General features: G+C 43.4%; 1 protein-coding gene across 1 annotated transcript in view; it reads left to right on the top strand.

The window, feature by feature from the left end:
* The window catches only part of TTBK1 (tau tubulin kinase 1), a 97,810-nt gene that overhangs the window by 54,330 nt on the left and 25,904 nt on the right, over positions 1-17,576 (top strand). The window contains exons 11-14 of the mRNA XM_068404713.1: positions 6,230-6,384; positions 7,373-7,592; positions 11,186-11,361; positions 12,883-13,441. Of these exons, the coding sequence (XP_068260814.1) occupies positions 6,230-6,384; positions 7,373-7,592; positions 11,186-11,361; positions 12,883-13,441 (1,110 nt within the window). The remainder of the gene's footprint in view (positions 1-6,229; positions 6,385-7,372; positions 7,593-11,185; positions 11,362-12,882; positions 13,442-17,576) is intronic.

Genomic DNA, 17,576 nt, shown 5'->3' with positions numbered 1-17,576 from the left:
GGTGGCTGGCTTCTCTCCCCAAAGATCCATCTTTTTGCAATGAGTATCAGAAAAGGAATGGTGATTATAGAAATTGTAGTGCCTTTGCCTGAGGACCCCATCAGATTTCCTTAGCTGGTGTATTGTGAATTGCATTTCACCCAAGAAAAAGTAATCACATCACCTATGATTGTATTAGAGAATGGCTCTCTTTTACACATCCAGAGCGGATGTGGGAAGGCGAGAGCTTTGTACATGGACTTCTTCCTTTCAGATCCACTCAATAACAGATATTGTCAGAGCATTTGGGAAAGACTCCCTGTGGACAACTAGTGCCAGTTTGAGCTCTCTCATGCCGGCCAAGTTGTTGGAAGTCTTCCATCATAAGCTTAGTGTTTTCTCCCCAGGCATCCCTCTGGTACTTACAAACGCATATCAGGAGCATCTCCTTGTCAAAAGGGGACCCCTGCCACTTAAGAGGTGTGCCTACTATTTGTTCTTCAATTCTGTGTTGGGGATTACAGGGCAGATTAGAAACTTGAGCAAGAGCAACTTGCCACACCTGAAGTTTGTGCTGAAAAATTCCATCTTCCTAGATGAGCCCTGAAGAATTCAAGGCTGGAGCATCTGAACAATACGTTTCTGTTTTGGGACCTTTTTCCCCTGATATTTCAGGATTGACTGTGATTCATTTCCTGAACCTTGGCCAGGAGAAGGCATTTGACATCATGACAGTTTAATGGGTAATTTCTGCACAATTGGCTGCTTCTCTCTCATTCTATGAGGCATCAGCCCAAAACATGGTATGCTGCTACAAAATGTGCAGTTAAGCTTTATGTCCTCATGGACATTCAAATCTTTAATGGAGAAACATGTTGGGCCTCTTCTTTATCCCACCAGTGGTTTTGATACTCAAAGAGTTGGAATTGCACATTGTCTTGTGGAAGTTGATGTGCTCTGATGTGACATGGTCTAGACCTGGCACGTGGCCTGACAAGTCATGCCGTCACCAGCCTACATCTACTGAGTCATGAGTCCTTGTCCAGTGCTAGGAGGGGAAAAGTACCACAAGGGTTCCCTAGTTCCCCTTAGTGTGCCAGAGTTTGGTTTCTCTGATGTATTTTCTTTACTGCTTATCCCTTTCTGTTGTTAAATCTGGCCCAACAGGAAGCTCAGGAGTCTGAAGAGCCCTAAAGAGGCAAAGCTGATCCAGTCCATGCTCTGCCCCTGTTTCAGTAACATTCTCCTGTGACTCTGATAACCTCCAAGGGAAAATTCTGTATTTCTTCTCACTGGGGTGCTATGGATCTCTGGTTAGGTGTGGAAGAGGATCTGACCTGCATCTGTAGCCATTGCCTCCCTTCTCTTTCTGGACCCTGGAGAGGTGGAGTGATTGCTGTACAGTGCACCTAGTCTGAATGAAATATACTGCTTTGTTTCTTTCCTGTTACTTCCAGCGTTCCAGAATGGCCAACATTTCCTTTGATTATATGAGGAAGTCCCAGTGAGACCTATCCAAACTGTTGGTCTTCTACCACAATATCCCTATGACTTGGAAGCACTTTTCCAAATAAGGCCAACTACAGGCACCATGATAATGGGTTGCTTTCATAGGTCCCTTTCTCCATGTGGTGTAAACCTCTTGGGTGTACTGGAGGTTAGTCCTGTCTGGTAGCTTCATGATTTGAGCCTAATTTTTAGGTTACAGTTAGGTGTACATAACTTGTTTTACCTGGTACATGGATGACAGACATATGCATTATTCTCAACCAGTAGAGAGAAACTGGAATATCTTCCTGCATCGAGGAAGTCTTATGAGAAGATGTTACTTGGTCATCTGCCTTTTCCTACGTTCCCTCATCACATGAGCTCAGCCTTCCCTGAAGTCTCTTCATCTAGCCTGAAACCCCATCAAATGGTTACTCATAAAGTTTTGGGAAAAAAAACAATAATTGTTGTTTTGTTTTTTTGAAAAAAAAAACCAAAAACTTGTTCATGTATGCATATGCTTTGTAATGACTTTCCTTGTTTTTGTGTTCTGTCCAGACACCAAAAGGCTAGGTCTGTTACTGCCAAGAAAATATGGCAAGTCAGCCTCTGTCTACCCTTAGGTCCGTGGTATATGAACTAAAATATTCTTACAGGAGCAGTGTATACTGGCATAGCTATGGTGGGCATTATATTCTTGCTGAAGAGGGGTGCTGGGCTCATTATGAAATAACTACTTTTGGAAAGCATGTCCAGGTGCATGAAAGATTAAAAGGGGACTGGGAAGAGCCAGCATGGATTTATCCAGGACAGAGCATACCTGACCAACCTTCTGTGAGGAGATGACTACTTCTATGGATGCAGAGAGAGCAGTGAATGTTATCTACCTTGACTTTACACAGTTTCTCATAATGTCTTCATAGCCAGATTGGAAAGAGATGGTTTGAATAAGTGAACCACAACGTTCGTGGCAAGTTGTCTGGATTGCTGGGTGTCAGAGGGTTGTGATCAGCAATGCAAAGTTCAGTTGGTGGCTAGCCACTAGTGGTATCTCTCAGGGAACTGTACTGGAGCTAATAGTGTTCAGTATCTTCATTAAAGACCTGGATGATGGGACAGGGGGACAGAGCACACTCTCAGCCAGTTCACAGAAGATACCAATTTGGGAGAAGCAGCTGATATGCTGAAGGATAGTACTGACACTCAGGGAGATCTTGATGAGCTTACAGGAACCTCATGAGGTTTAGCAAAGGCAAGTACAAAGTCCTGCACTTAGGATGGAATAAACATGTGGAACAGTACAGGCTGGGGATCAACTAACTGTCTAGGGAGGAGCTCTGCTTCTGCAGACTTGTATGCCTTAGTGGTGACCATGAAACAGTAGTGTGTCCTTGTGACAAAGCAAGCTAACCCCATGTTGGGCTGTATTAGGAAAAGCGTAGCCAGCAGTGTAAAGGAAGTGATTATTCCCTTCTGTTAGGCACTTGTTAAATCACAGTGGGAAGGCTGTGTCCAGTACAAGAAAGACATACGAACTGGAGTGAGCCCAGTGGAAGGCCACCAAGACGACTGGGAGCTAGAGCACATGCCATAAGGGGAGAGGCTGAGAGAAGTGGGTTTCTTTGACCTTAAGAAGGGAAGGATCAAAGGTAGCCTTTTGCTACCTGTAGGGAAGACTGAGCTAGACTCTTCTGAGGTGCACAACGAAAGGATGAGATGCAATTGATGCAATGCGCAGCAAAGGAAATTGCAATTAGCTATATGGGAAAAAGTAATCACCAGGAGGATGTGAAACGGTAGGGGGACCTTCGTCCTTGGAGATAGTCAGAACATAACTTGACAGGGCATTGAGCAAGCTGATCTGACTTTGAAGCTGGATCTGACTTGAAGGTAAGCCCTTCTTTGAGTAGGGGGTGGACTAGGTGATCGCCTGAGTTCCCTTGCAACTTAAAGATCTTTGGAGTTCCATCCCTCTGCATCTCTAACACCTCCTGCCAAGGCTCTTGCTGCTCTCCTTATCTGACATCCTGTGTAACTGAGGGATCTCGTCATCTTCCTCCTGGCTCTTCCAAGTTAGCTGTTCTTGGGCCGAGCAGAAGGAAACTCAGTATGGGAGGCTTGCAGTGGCTGTGGAAACTCTTCTGGTCCCTAATAATATTGTGTCTGCAGGCAGAGGATCCCTAGACAGGATCCAGTAACTCTTTACATGACTTCTGGGAGCAGTGGTTGTTGTTGGAACTGTTCTGTGAAGTTTCGTGCTCCACTTTCCTCCCTGTAAAGCTTTGACCTTTCATCAGAAGTATAAAGGGTTCACAGAAAGCTGAGAAGGCTCAATAAGACCGTGGAATAGCTTGAGAATAATGTCAGTTGAGGACACTAGTATCCTTCAGCCTGCACAAAAAGACCCTACAGGGAATACAATAGAGGTCTGTAAAATCCCAAATGGCCTGCAAAGTCAAATGCAAGCGTTACAAAAGAAGTTATAGCAGAAAGTAACAAAAGTTGTTTTGACTGAGTGGGTCCTTGACAGCATGAAGGAATGCTAAGAATAAGACAGCCGAACTTCTAATTTTAGGATGTGGTTTCTTACTTCAGACTGCTTCAGTATCAAAGGAATGGAAGCCGGCAGAAGCAATACCAATTTTTAAATGGCTTCAGAAGATACCAGTCCCTGACACTGACATGTACATCACAAAGAATTGGAAACTGTGATAAAGACTGGGATTAGTGGACAGATGAGTGAGGATGATCTAATGAGCAAAAGTCAATGTGGCTTTAATAAGCGTCTCTGTCTACAAATGTATGGAGTTCTTGGAAGGAGTCATTGAGGATGTGGGGATATTAATTTCTAAGACATTTGACAGTAATCCTTGACAAAGTAGCAGTCATAAAGCAAATACAATCCTAAGAATAATTAGAGTAGTATTAGAGGATAAACAGAAAATATCCATATACTACCATGTAAATCTATGTGAAGCATACTCTTAAATAGTGTGTGTGGTTCCATTCCTGCATCTCAGAAAGGGTATCTTGAAATCAGAGAAGTTGTAGGGAAGGGTAGCAAGGAGGCTAGAGAGAGATTCGCTTCCAGATATGGAAAGACTAATTAGACTAGGACAGTACAGTTGGAAAAAAAGAGGACTGACATGTACATGACGTCTTTAAAATCAAAGGCAGAATGGCAAGAAGTGAATCGAGAATGATTGTTTGTTGCTTCTTCTGGTATGAAAATGAGGAACTGCCAAATGAAATTAGCAGGTGGCAGGTTTGAATGAGCAAAGAAGATATAGTTCACATAATCAGTGCATTCTTTGCCATAAGATAGGTGTAGTCCAAAAGCTTATGTATTCAATAAGTAATTAGGCATCCATCTAAGGTTATATAAAAGGTATATACCAGAAATGCATGTATGAAGAGCAAGACTGTGACCCTTTAGTTACTCACGTTCAGTTTTGAGCAAGAAATTCCCTGCCAACAGCAGCAGCAGAACTCCCATTTCCATCAGAGGTGAAAGGGGGCATTGTGACATGAGGCTAACAAGCAGAAACACAATCCTATCATTAAACTGTCACAACAGTAAAACTCCTTTCAAATCAAAGAAGCTGCTGCTGCTGCCATGTCATGTCCACTCTCTGGAGAGGTGTTACTTGTTCCTTGGTCTGACCGACAGTCAACTCTGGGAATTCTTCTGATCAAACATAGTGCCACTGCAGGAGTGGAGCACCGAATTCTAGGATTCTAGGTCACAAAAAGGAGGAAAAAGATGGCTCAACTGAAAGCTGCAAATTGGCATTTTACTGCAGTTTGGTGGAAAGTAGTAGGAAATGGCAGGCTCTCCTGGCCTTCTGATCATGCTGATAAACACAACTGGAATATAAATGCAAACAAATAGGGGGTTTGTTCATGGTAATTTTTTTGTTCATAACTTAGTGCTAATTCTATGCCATGAGCCATATTCTCTCTCCATATAGACTTTAGGCTGAATCCTCTCAGTTCTGCATTATTTAGCTGAATAATTTTATTAGAAATGCAGGACCTCACATACAGCTGCGTTGGCCTATTGCATCCAGTTTCCCTTTGACAGCAGAATATCAGATTTCCCTGCGTAACACATGGATGCACAGAGCATCCATTGCCAGTAGTTTTGTTCTCTGCTAAAGAGTATCTGTTCTTAGAAAGCAACAACCATAAACCATGTCAGCATGAACATTTGTACGTGCCATCTTATAAAGAGAATTGTATCATCCCTTTTACAGTTTTATTTTCTTCTGCAGCCAAATGTGGCAGGCTGCATTGTACATAAGCATATCATAGGGCTCCTGACCAAGCTGTATTTGAGCCAGACAATGTGATGAGTCTGCATCCTAGGACTGTGTTTTCCTATTTGTTTACATCTTCTGGCAGCCCTTGAACTCTACATATCAAATGTACTATTCTGCATATGTCTAGTCTACAGGAAAGCTGACCTGAAGTTAAGGCTTTAGAGTTAGAGTGACAAGCCAACAGCAAGATTTCATCAAATCAGTATCAAAACTTTGCATGCACTTCTCTTGTAGATTTAAAGAAATTTCAGTTGCCAGGCCAAAACCAGCCTGAGAAACAACTGATATGATTTTATGACATTTGCTTTTGTTTCTTGGTACCTTTTGTAGGTAAGATGGAGATTATAAGTTGCACTTGGTCCTCATGCTCACACTTCAGATTTTTTGTGAGAGCCGCCCTCAGCTACTTAACATAAACTGTTTTTGTAAATTTATTCCAGCTAATCATGTCCGTTTTCGAGAACAGCATGAAAGAAAGAGGCATCACTGAAAATGAAGCCTTTGACTGGGAGAAGGCTGGTACAGATATCTTGTTGTCCACTAGCACCTCTACTCCACCACAGCAAAACACCAGGCAAACAGCAGCCATGTTTGGGTGAGTGTTGCAGTTGTGCCAGTCAGACTATGGACATCCTTAATAACAAGCTCAGTAACAAGTTCATTTTTGAAAGATTTCAAGGCCATTATGATCCTGGGAAGTTGGAGCTGCATGGCAGCCACAACTTGATTTGACTCTCTATATACAAACATATATCTAAGGGGGTGGAACCTAGTTTCAAACCCTTGCTGTCCTGAAAACACATTTTCTACTGGGGATGAGTGTGTGGGTTGGAGTCACATTAAGGGATGTCTGGAGACCTTTGGCCAGGATTAATGAAGCCCATGTGCTTATATATTTTGCATATTTTATGGCATACATGGCTGGAGCTTCTGTGAGAGTGCCTGCTGTGAGGCAGTTGTTGCCTTGCTGTGGGGTGGGTTTGTGATTGCTAGTGAGCTGAACACAGCAGAGTGCATGCACTGGTCATGCCTCGCACACAGCTCCTTGACCTTTACAGGGTGTTTCATGTGCTTGTACAAAGGTACACAGAGCTTGGTGCTCAGAGACGGAATCGAGTCCAAACAAAAGTTGGTAAGACTTAGTTCATTGGTCTGTCTTGGTGCTTTTGAAGGGTCTGGCATTAAGGGATAACAATAATCTTTAGTAATATTATAGAAGATAAAAGCTTAATATTATAGAAGATAAAAGCTGTAAGACCTGTTAAACCTCATTTGCTCATGCAAAGAGGGGAAGTTTCTTCTAAGCTAATATTGTGTAATGGGCACTTCTGAAGGAGTTTGCAGCCTGTGTATCAAGGGTCCCAAGATGCTTTCACTGAGCCATCCCACTGTCTGTGTGACTATACGTTAGGTGGAATCTTCCTGTTCTTTTTCAGGTTGTCATATCTGGGATAATGCTGGACTGCCTGTTTTTTCAACCTGGTAATACCCTAAAAGCTGCTAAGGAATTTCTGTGGGGCAGTGTGATCGGCCTCCTTCTTTAAGTGCTAATAATTTTACCTTTCTACTTGTCTGTTCCATAGGGTGGTTAATGTCACTCCGGTACCTGGCGACTTGCTTCGTGAGAACACTGAGGATGTCCTACAGGGTGAACATCTGAGTGATCAAGAGAATGCTCCTCCCATCCTGTCAGGCCGGCCAGCAGAAGGTCTTGGTCAGGCTCTAAACACCGCTTTCAATGAGGCTGAAGTTTGGGAAGAGACGGATGTGAATCGCAACAAACTCAGGATCAGCATCAGCAAAGTAAAGAACATTTCTTTATCTCCTGTGGCTGTTGGATTTAGGGCAATGGATTCATAGACTGCCAGAAACTGCCCGGATCCACTGATGTAGCATCCTACATAGTGCAGCCCACAAAGCACTGTAGAATTTCCCTGTGGAAACGGGAATTACAAACAATTTTTTCACAGAGTAAAAGCCATTGGGATTAATTTGGATCTTTATGCAAGTGACATGTGGGGGCCAATAATGCTGGAGTGAATCTTTTGTGCAATCATTATATGATTACCTAGGATCTTCGTACTTCAGGCAATGGAATTCTAGTCCTTGCATAGCTGATACAATATCAGAAATGTCACAGGTTTGGAAATTATAAACCAAAATTTTACTGTGTTCTAACCTCATGGGTATATAAATTTAATCAGAGATGTCTTCATAAGCCATATTTTTCTACATCTTGAATCATCAGTAAGTTTTCTCTTCCGATTTTTTAACTTTCCTTTCTAAGGCTAGCACAATCTATAAAGAGCATCTAATGATGGTTTCATCTCTGTGAAGAGTGAGAGAAACTATCACTTAATATTCTCATATTTCTCCATTCCAGGATCATATTAGACTTTTTCTCTGGCATAAAGTGTGTATTTCAGTTGGTTTTCTTCATAATCCCTAAGCTGTTTCTCAGTCGTTTCTTGTAAATGTTACCTAATTTCTTGGAGGCATCCCCATTAAATGATGATTCCATAGTAAATGTTAAATGTGAGAATCTACCCGTTAGTTTATTTATTAGATCAACTTACATATTGTAAGTAAATTAGTATTTGTTGTGTTGATCTCAATTCTTATTTAAAAATCAGAATGTCACACGGCATGACATCAGATACATACAGAATCTGTTAGCAGAGAAACCTTCATCAAACAGACTTAAAATATCAGGGCATATTGGATTGGATTAATTTCACAAACCTGTCTTTAATGGACATTTGTGGACTAGCATGTTAAATTTACCAGTCTTCTGGGTCTGACCAGAATTCACTTCAGTCTCTACTGGCACAAAGTTAGTCCTTCTTTCAGCCCTGTAGATATCTCCACTAACCTTAGTCTTATTAGAAAACATTATTCATGGACAAGAAATAATCTCATCTAACTTGCTTAAAATTCTCCAATGCATATAATTTGGATCAATGTATTATCCATATGGAACATTACCAGCAGCATTCCCCAATACTGAGAATTATAAACCAGGTTCAAATCACTTCTTCATCTCTCACTGGTAAACTGTGTGCATTTCCAGAAGTTCTAGTTTGAAGGCACATGAAATAAGAAAAGCCTGGTAGAGTGGGACAGTTCTGTTTCCACAACATACAAAAAAAAGAGTATTACAGAAAAATCCTGGTAACTCCTATGTGCTTTTCTGTTCCTTTGAACCACGAGGTGCCTTGATGCTCTTCAGTCAGACTGAGATGTGCAGAAGGGTGTCCTAAATGTCCTTTCTGCGTGCTACTTGTACATCATGTCTTAGGTACCCAGCGCTGTCATTCACAAGCCCTGTCATAACAGCAGATAGAGGCAGGAGAGGTTTCTGCAAGATCCACAGCATGACCAGGTGACTCCTGCCAAGGGATATGCTATTTCTTGTCAGTTTACTGGCAAAGGAGCTTAGGGAGTTAGCGTGGCGATGAGCACTTCAGTTCTGACAAGCTCCTGTAGCTATGCAGCAGTCTATGAAATAGAGCCCAGGGCATCATGCTTTCCAAAGCTAAAGAAATCTGTCCTTTCTCTCTGTGAGGGTTATCTTTAGTCTGACTGTCCTCTGAGAGAGAATCAGTTTTTATTTAAGTCACAGTCACTACATGGAGAAAAAAAAAGAGGCTTGCAGGTTTGGTATGTAAGGGCACAGCTTCACCTTTGCTTGTAATCTCGGGCATCCCTTGTGTCTTTCAGAACTGCAAGGGCAGCTGGTGTGTAAAACACCCTTCTGCTATTCACAGCTTCACCATCTTTCATCTTCCAGTCTTGTAGCACTAGAAGTAACTCTGGCTCTCCCTGTCTTCCTCTTGGTATTCAAGTGATGAGTAGATCTTCCCATGTTTTTTTCTCTCCATTACCTCTCTAAGGTCATCCTTATTTCTTTGCTCACACAGTTCAGATCTCCTTCTGTCCCACTTCTCCCATTTATGTGCTAAGGACAGTTTCCTTGCTTACTGTCACTGACTTTTCTAAATCCTCCTTCTGGTTCTCCATCCTCCACTGGATCGAAGTTCTCATTCTGTGTTTTTTCAGAAGCCTCTTCCTTCTCTCCCACACCTTCCCCCAGTTCTCTGCTCTTGAATCTTACCAAGTTGCCTGTTACCCTACAGTTACATCAGCACTTTTCTCCTTTCACAAACACATTTGACCATCCTTTGTCACTAACCTTTTCCTGTCCTGAGTGGATTACAGATTAAATCATTATCATATATTCTGCTTTTCCTGAAAGTTCTCTCCACTCTCCCTAGCTGCAAAGGCTCCTTAGTTATGCATTCCAAACCCAGCCTGGATGGTTTAGATCTGCTAATCTATGGACACTGACTGGTTTGCCGTATACACAGTACACACATAAAGGCAACTGTCTTGATCAGCAGCATTTTACTGAGAAGCCTGCTTACATTCAGAGCCTCTGGCATTAATAGAGGACAAGTGAATGTAGGGTGTGCTGCAGAGAAGGGTAAACACTCTCCATACTAGGACCGCAGTGCACATCGCCATGCAGAGGCAGTGTGTAGCAGCTGATGTTGCATGGCTGGCAGCACAACAGGGTTGAATGCAAATCCTAGACTGCTGCTGTAGCCCTTGGACCGTTCTGCCTCTATGCTTTTGCCTAAGCAGGTCTTCTCTTCCAAGGGGAAGCAGCACAGTGGAAGGCAGATGGCAGCTGTGTTACAGTCACCTAGTTTTGCTCCTTTGTCTGCTGCTAAAATAAAAAAATCGAATTCACTAAGGCCATATGAAAATAGAAAATATGTACTGGTAGAGTATGAACACTCAATGCTCACAAGTGTCTACGAGCACGTTCAGGACCCTGCATGTCTGTGGAAAGCTCTTAGATGTTGTAGTTGAGTATATGTCCTGGAGGACTTTGTTTAGAGGACAAAGATTTAAAAAACAAAAAAAAAACAAAAAAAAAAAACCCCAAACCACCATGGGAGTTAGGGGATAGCTTAGTTGTATCAACTTCGTCAGAAGTATATGTACATTGTAATATAATGCATGGACCCTGCATGAACAAATACTGACAAACAAGGGCTCTTAGACATCTTGGATAAGCAGTTAGGGTTTGTGTATGTAGTAGGTTAGCCCATGATAGCTTCTTTGGATCAACTATTCAGGGTAATTGAAATGCAAAAGTCACCTTGTAAAGATGTTTAATTATTTGAATTGATTTAAAATCCATACCTTGTTTTAATACTAGATAATTGCCAGGGCATATGGGCCCTTGTATTCCTTCAAACATTGCCTGTATAGATTGTGAAAATGCAGCTGAATCTGCATCCTGGAAGAAAGCACAGAGCAACAGTGAAGGATGTGAAATCAATGTCTTTGGTCAGATTTTTGAGGTTCTCTGTGTTTACCCCCTACAGACTCAGTGCATGGTGGAAGAGGAGCAGAGAAATGGTGTCTGCCCCAGTTCCCCTGTCCGAGTGCCTCCGGAGTCCCCTACCACACAAGTGCGCTCCCTAAGATACCGCCGTGTGAACAGCCCTGAGTCAGAACGCCTCTCCACTGCTGATGGCAAAGCAGATCTACAGGAAAGAAGGTTTGCTCACCCTCTGTAGCCTCCTACTGCTTTTAGCAGTGTCGTGAGGATTGACTGTTGAGACCAACCTAATCATTAGATCAGCAGGCATTGGAAGTTCATTTCGGGGTGGAGGTGTTCATGGGCTTTATGATCTTTCTGATGAGATACTCGTGTCTGTTAATAAGGAGAGTTAGTGGGAATGATTCTCATCCTGTCCCTGGATGGGAAGAACTCCACAGATGGAAGAAGAGACATTTGTCAGAGGGAAGGCAAAGTGTCAGATTAGAGATAATGTAAACAGTCACAAAGCTTTTGGCTGGCCTGAGGTGGAAGGGAAGAATGGATCTTGTTAGGATGCATACAGGGAGATGCACGTATTCTGGGACCTAGCTGGCAGATCCTTATCTGGTGGGATTCATTATTTCGTTATTTTCCATTAGTAGTAATAATAGCATTAATTTTTCAGCATATAGCATTGAACTTGTTTGCAATTTTAAAAAAAATTTTCATTTTTGCTTGTAATCCATCTCAGCTCTGACCTTCCACTGTGTTAAAAGATACCCAGTTTTGCTTAGCAGCCCTCACCCAATGGTCACTCACTTCTGTTTCCCCTGATGCTTTCTCACACATGGAAGGCTTTTCCCAGAAGAGACTGCAAGGCTCCTGTATGGTCCTCGTTGAAATCCTTTTGTAAAACACACTGCAGCTGTCTATTTCTGGGCAGCAGACACTCTGGCTTTGTGCAGCAAGCTGCTAGCCTCTGTGATAGACAGAGAAGCAAAGCCAGCAGCAGGTGCAGGCCAAATGAGAAGCATGGATCATAACACTGTGGAGCAGAAAGACAGAAGTACCACTGGCTTTTCCAGCTGAGATGCTGCCAGGGCCATTGGGGCACAGGGAGCTTCCAGGGTCTCTTTGAAAGGCATTTCTGCATGGCTGCAGAAGCTGCTGCTATTTAGACTGTGAGCCACTGAACATTATACTACCCTTTGTAAAAAGATATTTGCTATATTTCCTTCCTGCTCCTCCAAAATATTTTGAGGTCATCTATGCACAATGGGATCAAAGATTCTTGCTGTCTTCGAAGAACTCATGTGGCTGCCTTAGAGGCCTCAGTGGCCACCATAGAGATAGCACAGTGCAGCTGAAGAGGTTATAGGAGCCCAGCAGAGACACTGTTAAGTCAGACAGTAGATTTAGGATTTAAGGGTGTTTTGTTGTTTTGGGTTTTTTTTTCACAAACCAGTAGAACTTAACAAAGGGGAAAGAGTCTATTAGTGTTGTTGGGGGAAACTGGTTATCATCCTGTCATCTACAAGGAAGACAAATGCTGAATTGGCTGTCATACTGAAGCACTTTAGGGGGAACATCTTTATGCTATTGTAGGTTCTAAAGAAATATTTTTGCTTAAGCCTGTCTTTCTGAAGCGTACCAAGAAATGAGTGAGAAGGACTATACAGGTTTTCTCTCAACTGTTATGATCCCTAACTTTAACCACAAGCCTGTTGTATTTTTAATGGCTTCATATTCTGTCTTTAGATCTCGAATGGATTTACCTGGCTCTCCATCACGGCTTGTATGCTCCTCCCAGCCAGCCCAGATGCTGTCCATTGATACTGGCCAGGCTGACCGTCAGGCAAGTGGTAGGATGGATGTGTCTGCTTCAGTGGAACATGAAGCCCTCAGCAATGCTTTCCGCTCAGTGCCACTCGCAGAGGAGGAGGACTTTGATAGCAAGGAGTGGGTTATCATTGATAAGGAGACAGAGCTGAAGGACTTTCACCCAGGTGCTGAGCCAAGCACCTCTGGAACCACGGATGAGGAGCCTGAGGAACTAAGACCTATTGAAGAGGGTGAGGAGAGAAGGCGGTTGGGGGCAGATGCTGCAGTCAGGCCGAAGACGCATGATGGACGAAGTCGGGGTATGCAGCCTGTGACTGAGGAGGACAGTTCCCACAGACATGAAGGACCTTCTCAAACAGTATCTGACAGTAAACACGAACAGCAGCCAGGAAGTCCAACCCACTCCCCCCTACATTCAGCACCAGCTATCCGACAAAGGAGACGAGAATCTGAACCTACTGGTCCTCAGAGACAGGTAAGATCCCTGGGTCTGTATCTTGTTGCCTAGCATAGCATCATTTTAGGAAACCTCAGCTGTGCTGGAGAAGTCTGTGATTCCAAGCATTGATGCTCTTGTGAAACTCTTTCTGACAGTGCTTGCAAATGTTGTGAACACCTTAGAAGTCCTCCCTATAGCTAGTAATGTTGTCCCCTACTAAGGACACACTGTTATCAAGATCTTCCAGACATTTTGGCACAGGGACAAGAGGAGAGCACAGCTGTGGTTGTGGGTATCTTTAATCAGTTCTCTTATTGCTCTCCCATGGTGTTTTGTTACTAGCTGCTTAGCTGTATGGAGGTGTCACTAGCAAATCTTCTCCGCATAGTTTCTCAGCGGCAACAGCAGTGTATGGCAAGAGAATGCCCTCTAATCTAATCACACGTCAGCACTGGGCAGGCCTGCAGCAATGCAAATCATAAAATAACTCCCTGAAATTAAATTTTCTTCTAAATACCTAATAAAAAGCTCAGAGTAACCAGCACACACATCCTGTCAACCTTACTTCAGTGACTGGCATTGTTGTTACCAGGTATTTGCTCACAGAAATGTTCTTTACCTACTGGGTTTTTTCCAGATAGTTGTAGAGGGCTTTTTTCTTTCAGTTTTGTTTTTTTCTGTGGTCCTCTGAAGATATAAAGATCAGTTTTTAGTGGGAGGTAATTTATTAGATTACCTGGAAAAACGTGATATACTGTTAGGCTCAGAGTTCCTCTGTCATATCTAATCTTCGTTTCTCAGACATTCAGAAGAAGGCTGTATCAGAGTGTTCACTGCAAGGGACAATAAAATTGTTCTCCTGGGGGCTTTTTGTAGTTTTATGTTAACGAAGATCTCATGCACACAGGATCCATAAGTGCATCAAAGAGCAGGCGAGTCTCGGGTCATGTACACAGCGATACCCTCCTACGGCAGGCATTTGTGCAGTCTGGTTGTTCCCCTCTGGAAGATGGTAACTCCATCTTCCGTTCCCTCTTGAGCTTATTCTCTAAGGGAGTGTTCACTGGACTGGAGCATGTTAAAAGAATATCCTTCTGTTCAGGCCTTGCCCGGATTCTTCTCTTCTCTGTATCCCATAGAGGTACAAGAAGAAAAACACTGTTAGTTTTGGCAGCAAAACATGAATGATACAAGAAACTATATAAAAAGAATCAAACCAAATCATTGCCTGCCAGGCAAGGTGTTCCTTGCTAAGGTGTATGAGGCTGCAGCATTTACAGGAAGGATAGAAACACTGACAGCAGGCACTGGCACTAGTGGGGATGTCCTGCTGAGCATGGAATAGTAGCAGTAGATGCTTCTCATGGAGGCTGCATCCAGTTGCAATGTTCCTAGGTGGAGGTGATTGCTGTATAAAGCCAATATGTTGAATTCCCCAGATATTCCCCATAGGCAAGATCAGCAGAGTTGGAAGAGTTTGCATCTGAATTTGCTTTCTCTGTACACTTATTAGGCTGGTCAGTGCAAGATGTGCAAGATCTGCAAAATGCATGAACATGCCAAGAGCCAGCTGGTAAGAACCAGCTGTAAGAACCAGCAGGGACACTTCACTGACATATTTAGCGTAGCTAAAGAAGGCTGGAGGTGCCTTCTTGGCCATAGCATGTAATACTGCTATGTGAAATGACTGGGGAAGTTGGGTATGATGGAGTATGAAGGCTGCTTATCACTGTGCAGTGATACTTTAAAAAGCAGGCAAAAAAGATAAAATAAAGGGATTGCGGGTGATCACTGCTAATATATTAGACAGCCTTAGTTCTCCAGCAGACTGCCTTTTTTTGCTCATGTGTTCTGAAATACCCTCTAGTTACTCCTGGGCCTAGCTTTGTTCATACAGACCAACACTGGACTTCCTTGGCTGGCCAGGATTTAGTTGTGCTTCCTGTGACGTCTGGGTCCTTCAGTTGCCTCTATATACACAGCTTTGCAGTGACATTAATATTTTTCCATTTGCTGTCACAAAACCAGCTGCTAACTCTCAAAGGAAAAATGACTTGGTGCCTCAAGGAAAGCAGAAGCCTGTTCTCCTTAGGTACAGGAGAGATGGAGGGACAGTTGGTTGGGACACTAACAAGAGGCTGACCAAGGGCTTCACTAATGAAAATACTGAAGGCCTCACTAGCAATGACAGATGTTTCCTATAGCTCAGGCTTGGGCTTCCTCTGGGTTTGATTGAAACTGTGATTAGATAGTGTGTGTGTGTGTGTGAGTAAATCTTCCTTATATTTGAATATGAACTGAGCCTTTAAGATAGGCAAAAATGTCATTAAATGCAGACCTACCATGACTAAGGTCATAGGCCTTGTTGTGCCGATTTGGGACCTCATTCTGGTTTCCCAAAAAATGGTGATCATCCATTGGTGTCAATAGAGTACTAACTGAGAGCAAATGGGTAATCCCTGCTCTAATGCTTTCTTCTGTTCCTCCATTCTCTGGCTCCAATGTATAAGCCATTACTTGTTACTGGCAAAAAGACAGTGACCTCTGGATTACCATAGAATCACAGCATGGTTGAGGTTGGAAGGGACCTCTGGAGATTGTCTAGTCCCACCTTTTGCTCCAAGATGGATCAGCTAGAGCCAGTTGCTCGGGACGGTGTCCAATCAGACTGTCTGTGAGAATGGAGACTCCATAACCTCTCTGGGCAACCTGTTCCAGTGTTCAATCACCCTTATGGTAAAAAAACTTTTTCTTACGTTTAAATGGAATTTCTTGTATTTCAATTTCGGCCCATTTCTTCTTGTCCTTTCGCTGGGCACCACTAAGAAGAGTCTGGATCCATCTTCTTTTCCCATCAAGTATTTATAAATGTTGGTAAGAACCCCCCAAGCCTTCTCTTCTCCATACTAAACAGTCCCAGCTCTCAGGCTTTCCTCAAATGAGAGGTGCTCTGGTCCCTTCATCATCTTTGTAACCCTTCGCTGGACTATCTCCAGTATGTCCATGTCTCTCTTGTACTGGGCAGCCTAGAACTGGAACACGGCACTCCAGGTGTGGCCTCACTAGTGCTGAGTAGAGGGGAAGGACCACCTCCCTCAACCTGCTGGCAACACTCCTCCTAATGCAGCCCATAAGGCTGTTTGCCCTTTTTGCCACAAAGGCACCTTGCTGCTTGTGTTCAGCTTAGTGTCCACCAGGACCTCCACATACTTCTCTGTCAAACTGCTTTCCAGACAGTTGACCGCCAGCATGTACTGTTCCTCCCCAGGTGCAGGACTTTGCACTTCCCTTTATTGAACTTCATGAAACTCCTTCTTGCCCATTTTACTAGCCTATCCAGGCACCTCTGAATATCGGCACAACCCTCTGGTGTGTCAGCCACTCCTCCCAGTTTTGTATCATCTGTGAACCTGCTGAGGGTACGCTCTGTCCCATCATCCAGGTCATTAATGAAGCTGTTAAACAGTAGTGGCCCCAGTATCAACCCCTGGCTACACCACTAGTGACTGGCCTCCAGCTGGACTTTGTTTCCCTAGGCACAATGCTTTGAGCCCAGCAGTTCAGCCAGTTTTCAGTCCAACTCACTGTCTGCTTATCTAGCCCATATTTCATCATTTTGTCTATGAGGATGTTATGGGAGACAGTATCAAAAACCTTACTAAAGTCAAGGTAAACAACCTCCCACCCAGTCATCTCATCACAGAAAGCTATCAGGTTCATCAGGCATGATTTCCCCTTCATACATCCATGCTGACTGCTCTGTCACCTTCTTCTCCTTCATATGTTTGGAAATGGCTTCCAGGAGGATTTGCTCCATGCCCTTTCCAGGCTGACTAGCCTGTAGTTCCCTGAGTTATCCTCATTTATGAATCTGTTGGAAGAAAGATATTGTAGATATTGTAGTGCAAGTGTGAGGGGTGGTGGTGTCCTTGTCAACCTGTGTAGGTGTAAGAGGGAGCACAGTGTGAACAGATGCTGCTGTGGGGAAAGTCAAGTACCAAGGAGACTCTGAATAAGCCTGGGGAGATTTCTGACCCAAATATTCTCACATATTAGATATCTCCCCGTTTCAGCTGACAAGAAGACAGCTGCAGTGGAGCACAGACCTCATGGAAATCCGTGGTATTCAGGGAGGACAGGTCTGTCATGAAACTATGTCCTGTTCAAGCCG

This window comes from Nyctibius grandis, chromosome 1 (assembly GCF_013368605.1).
Source record: "Nyctibius grandis isolate bNycGra1 chromosome 1, bNycGra1.pri, whole genome shotgun sequence".
Classification (NCBI taxonomy): domain Eukaryota; kingdom Metazoa; phylum Chordata; class Aves; order Nyctibiiformes; family Nyctibiidae; genus Nyctibius; species Nyctibius grandis.
This window is presented reverse-complemented; position numbering and strand designations above follow the sequence as displayed.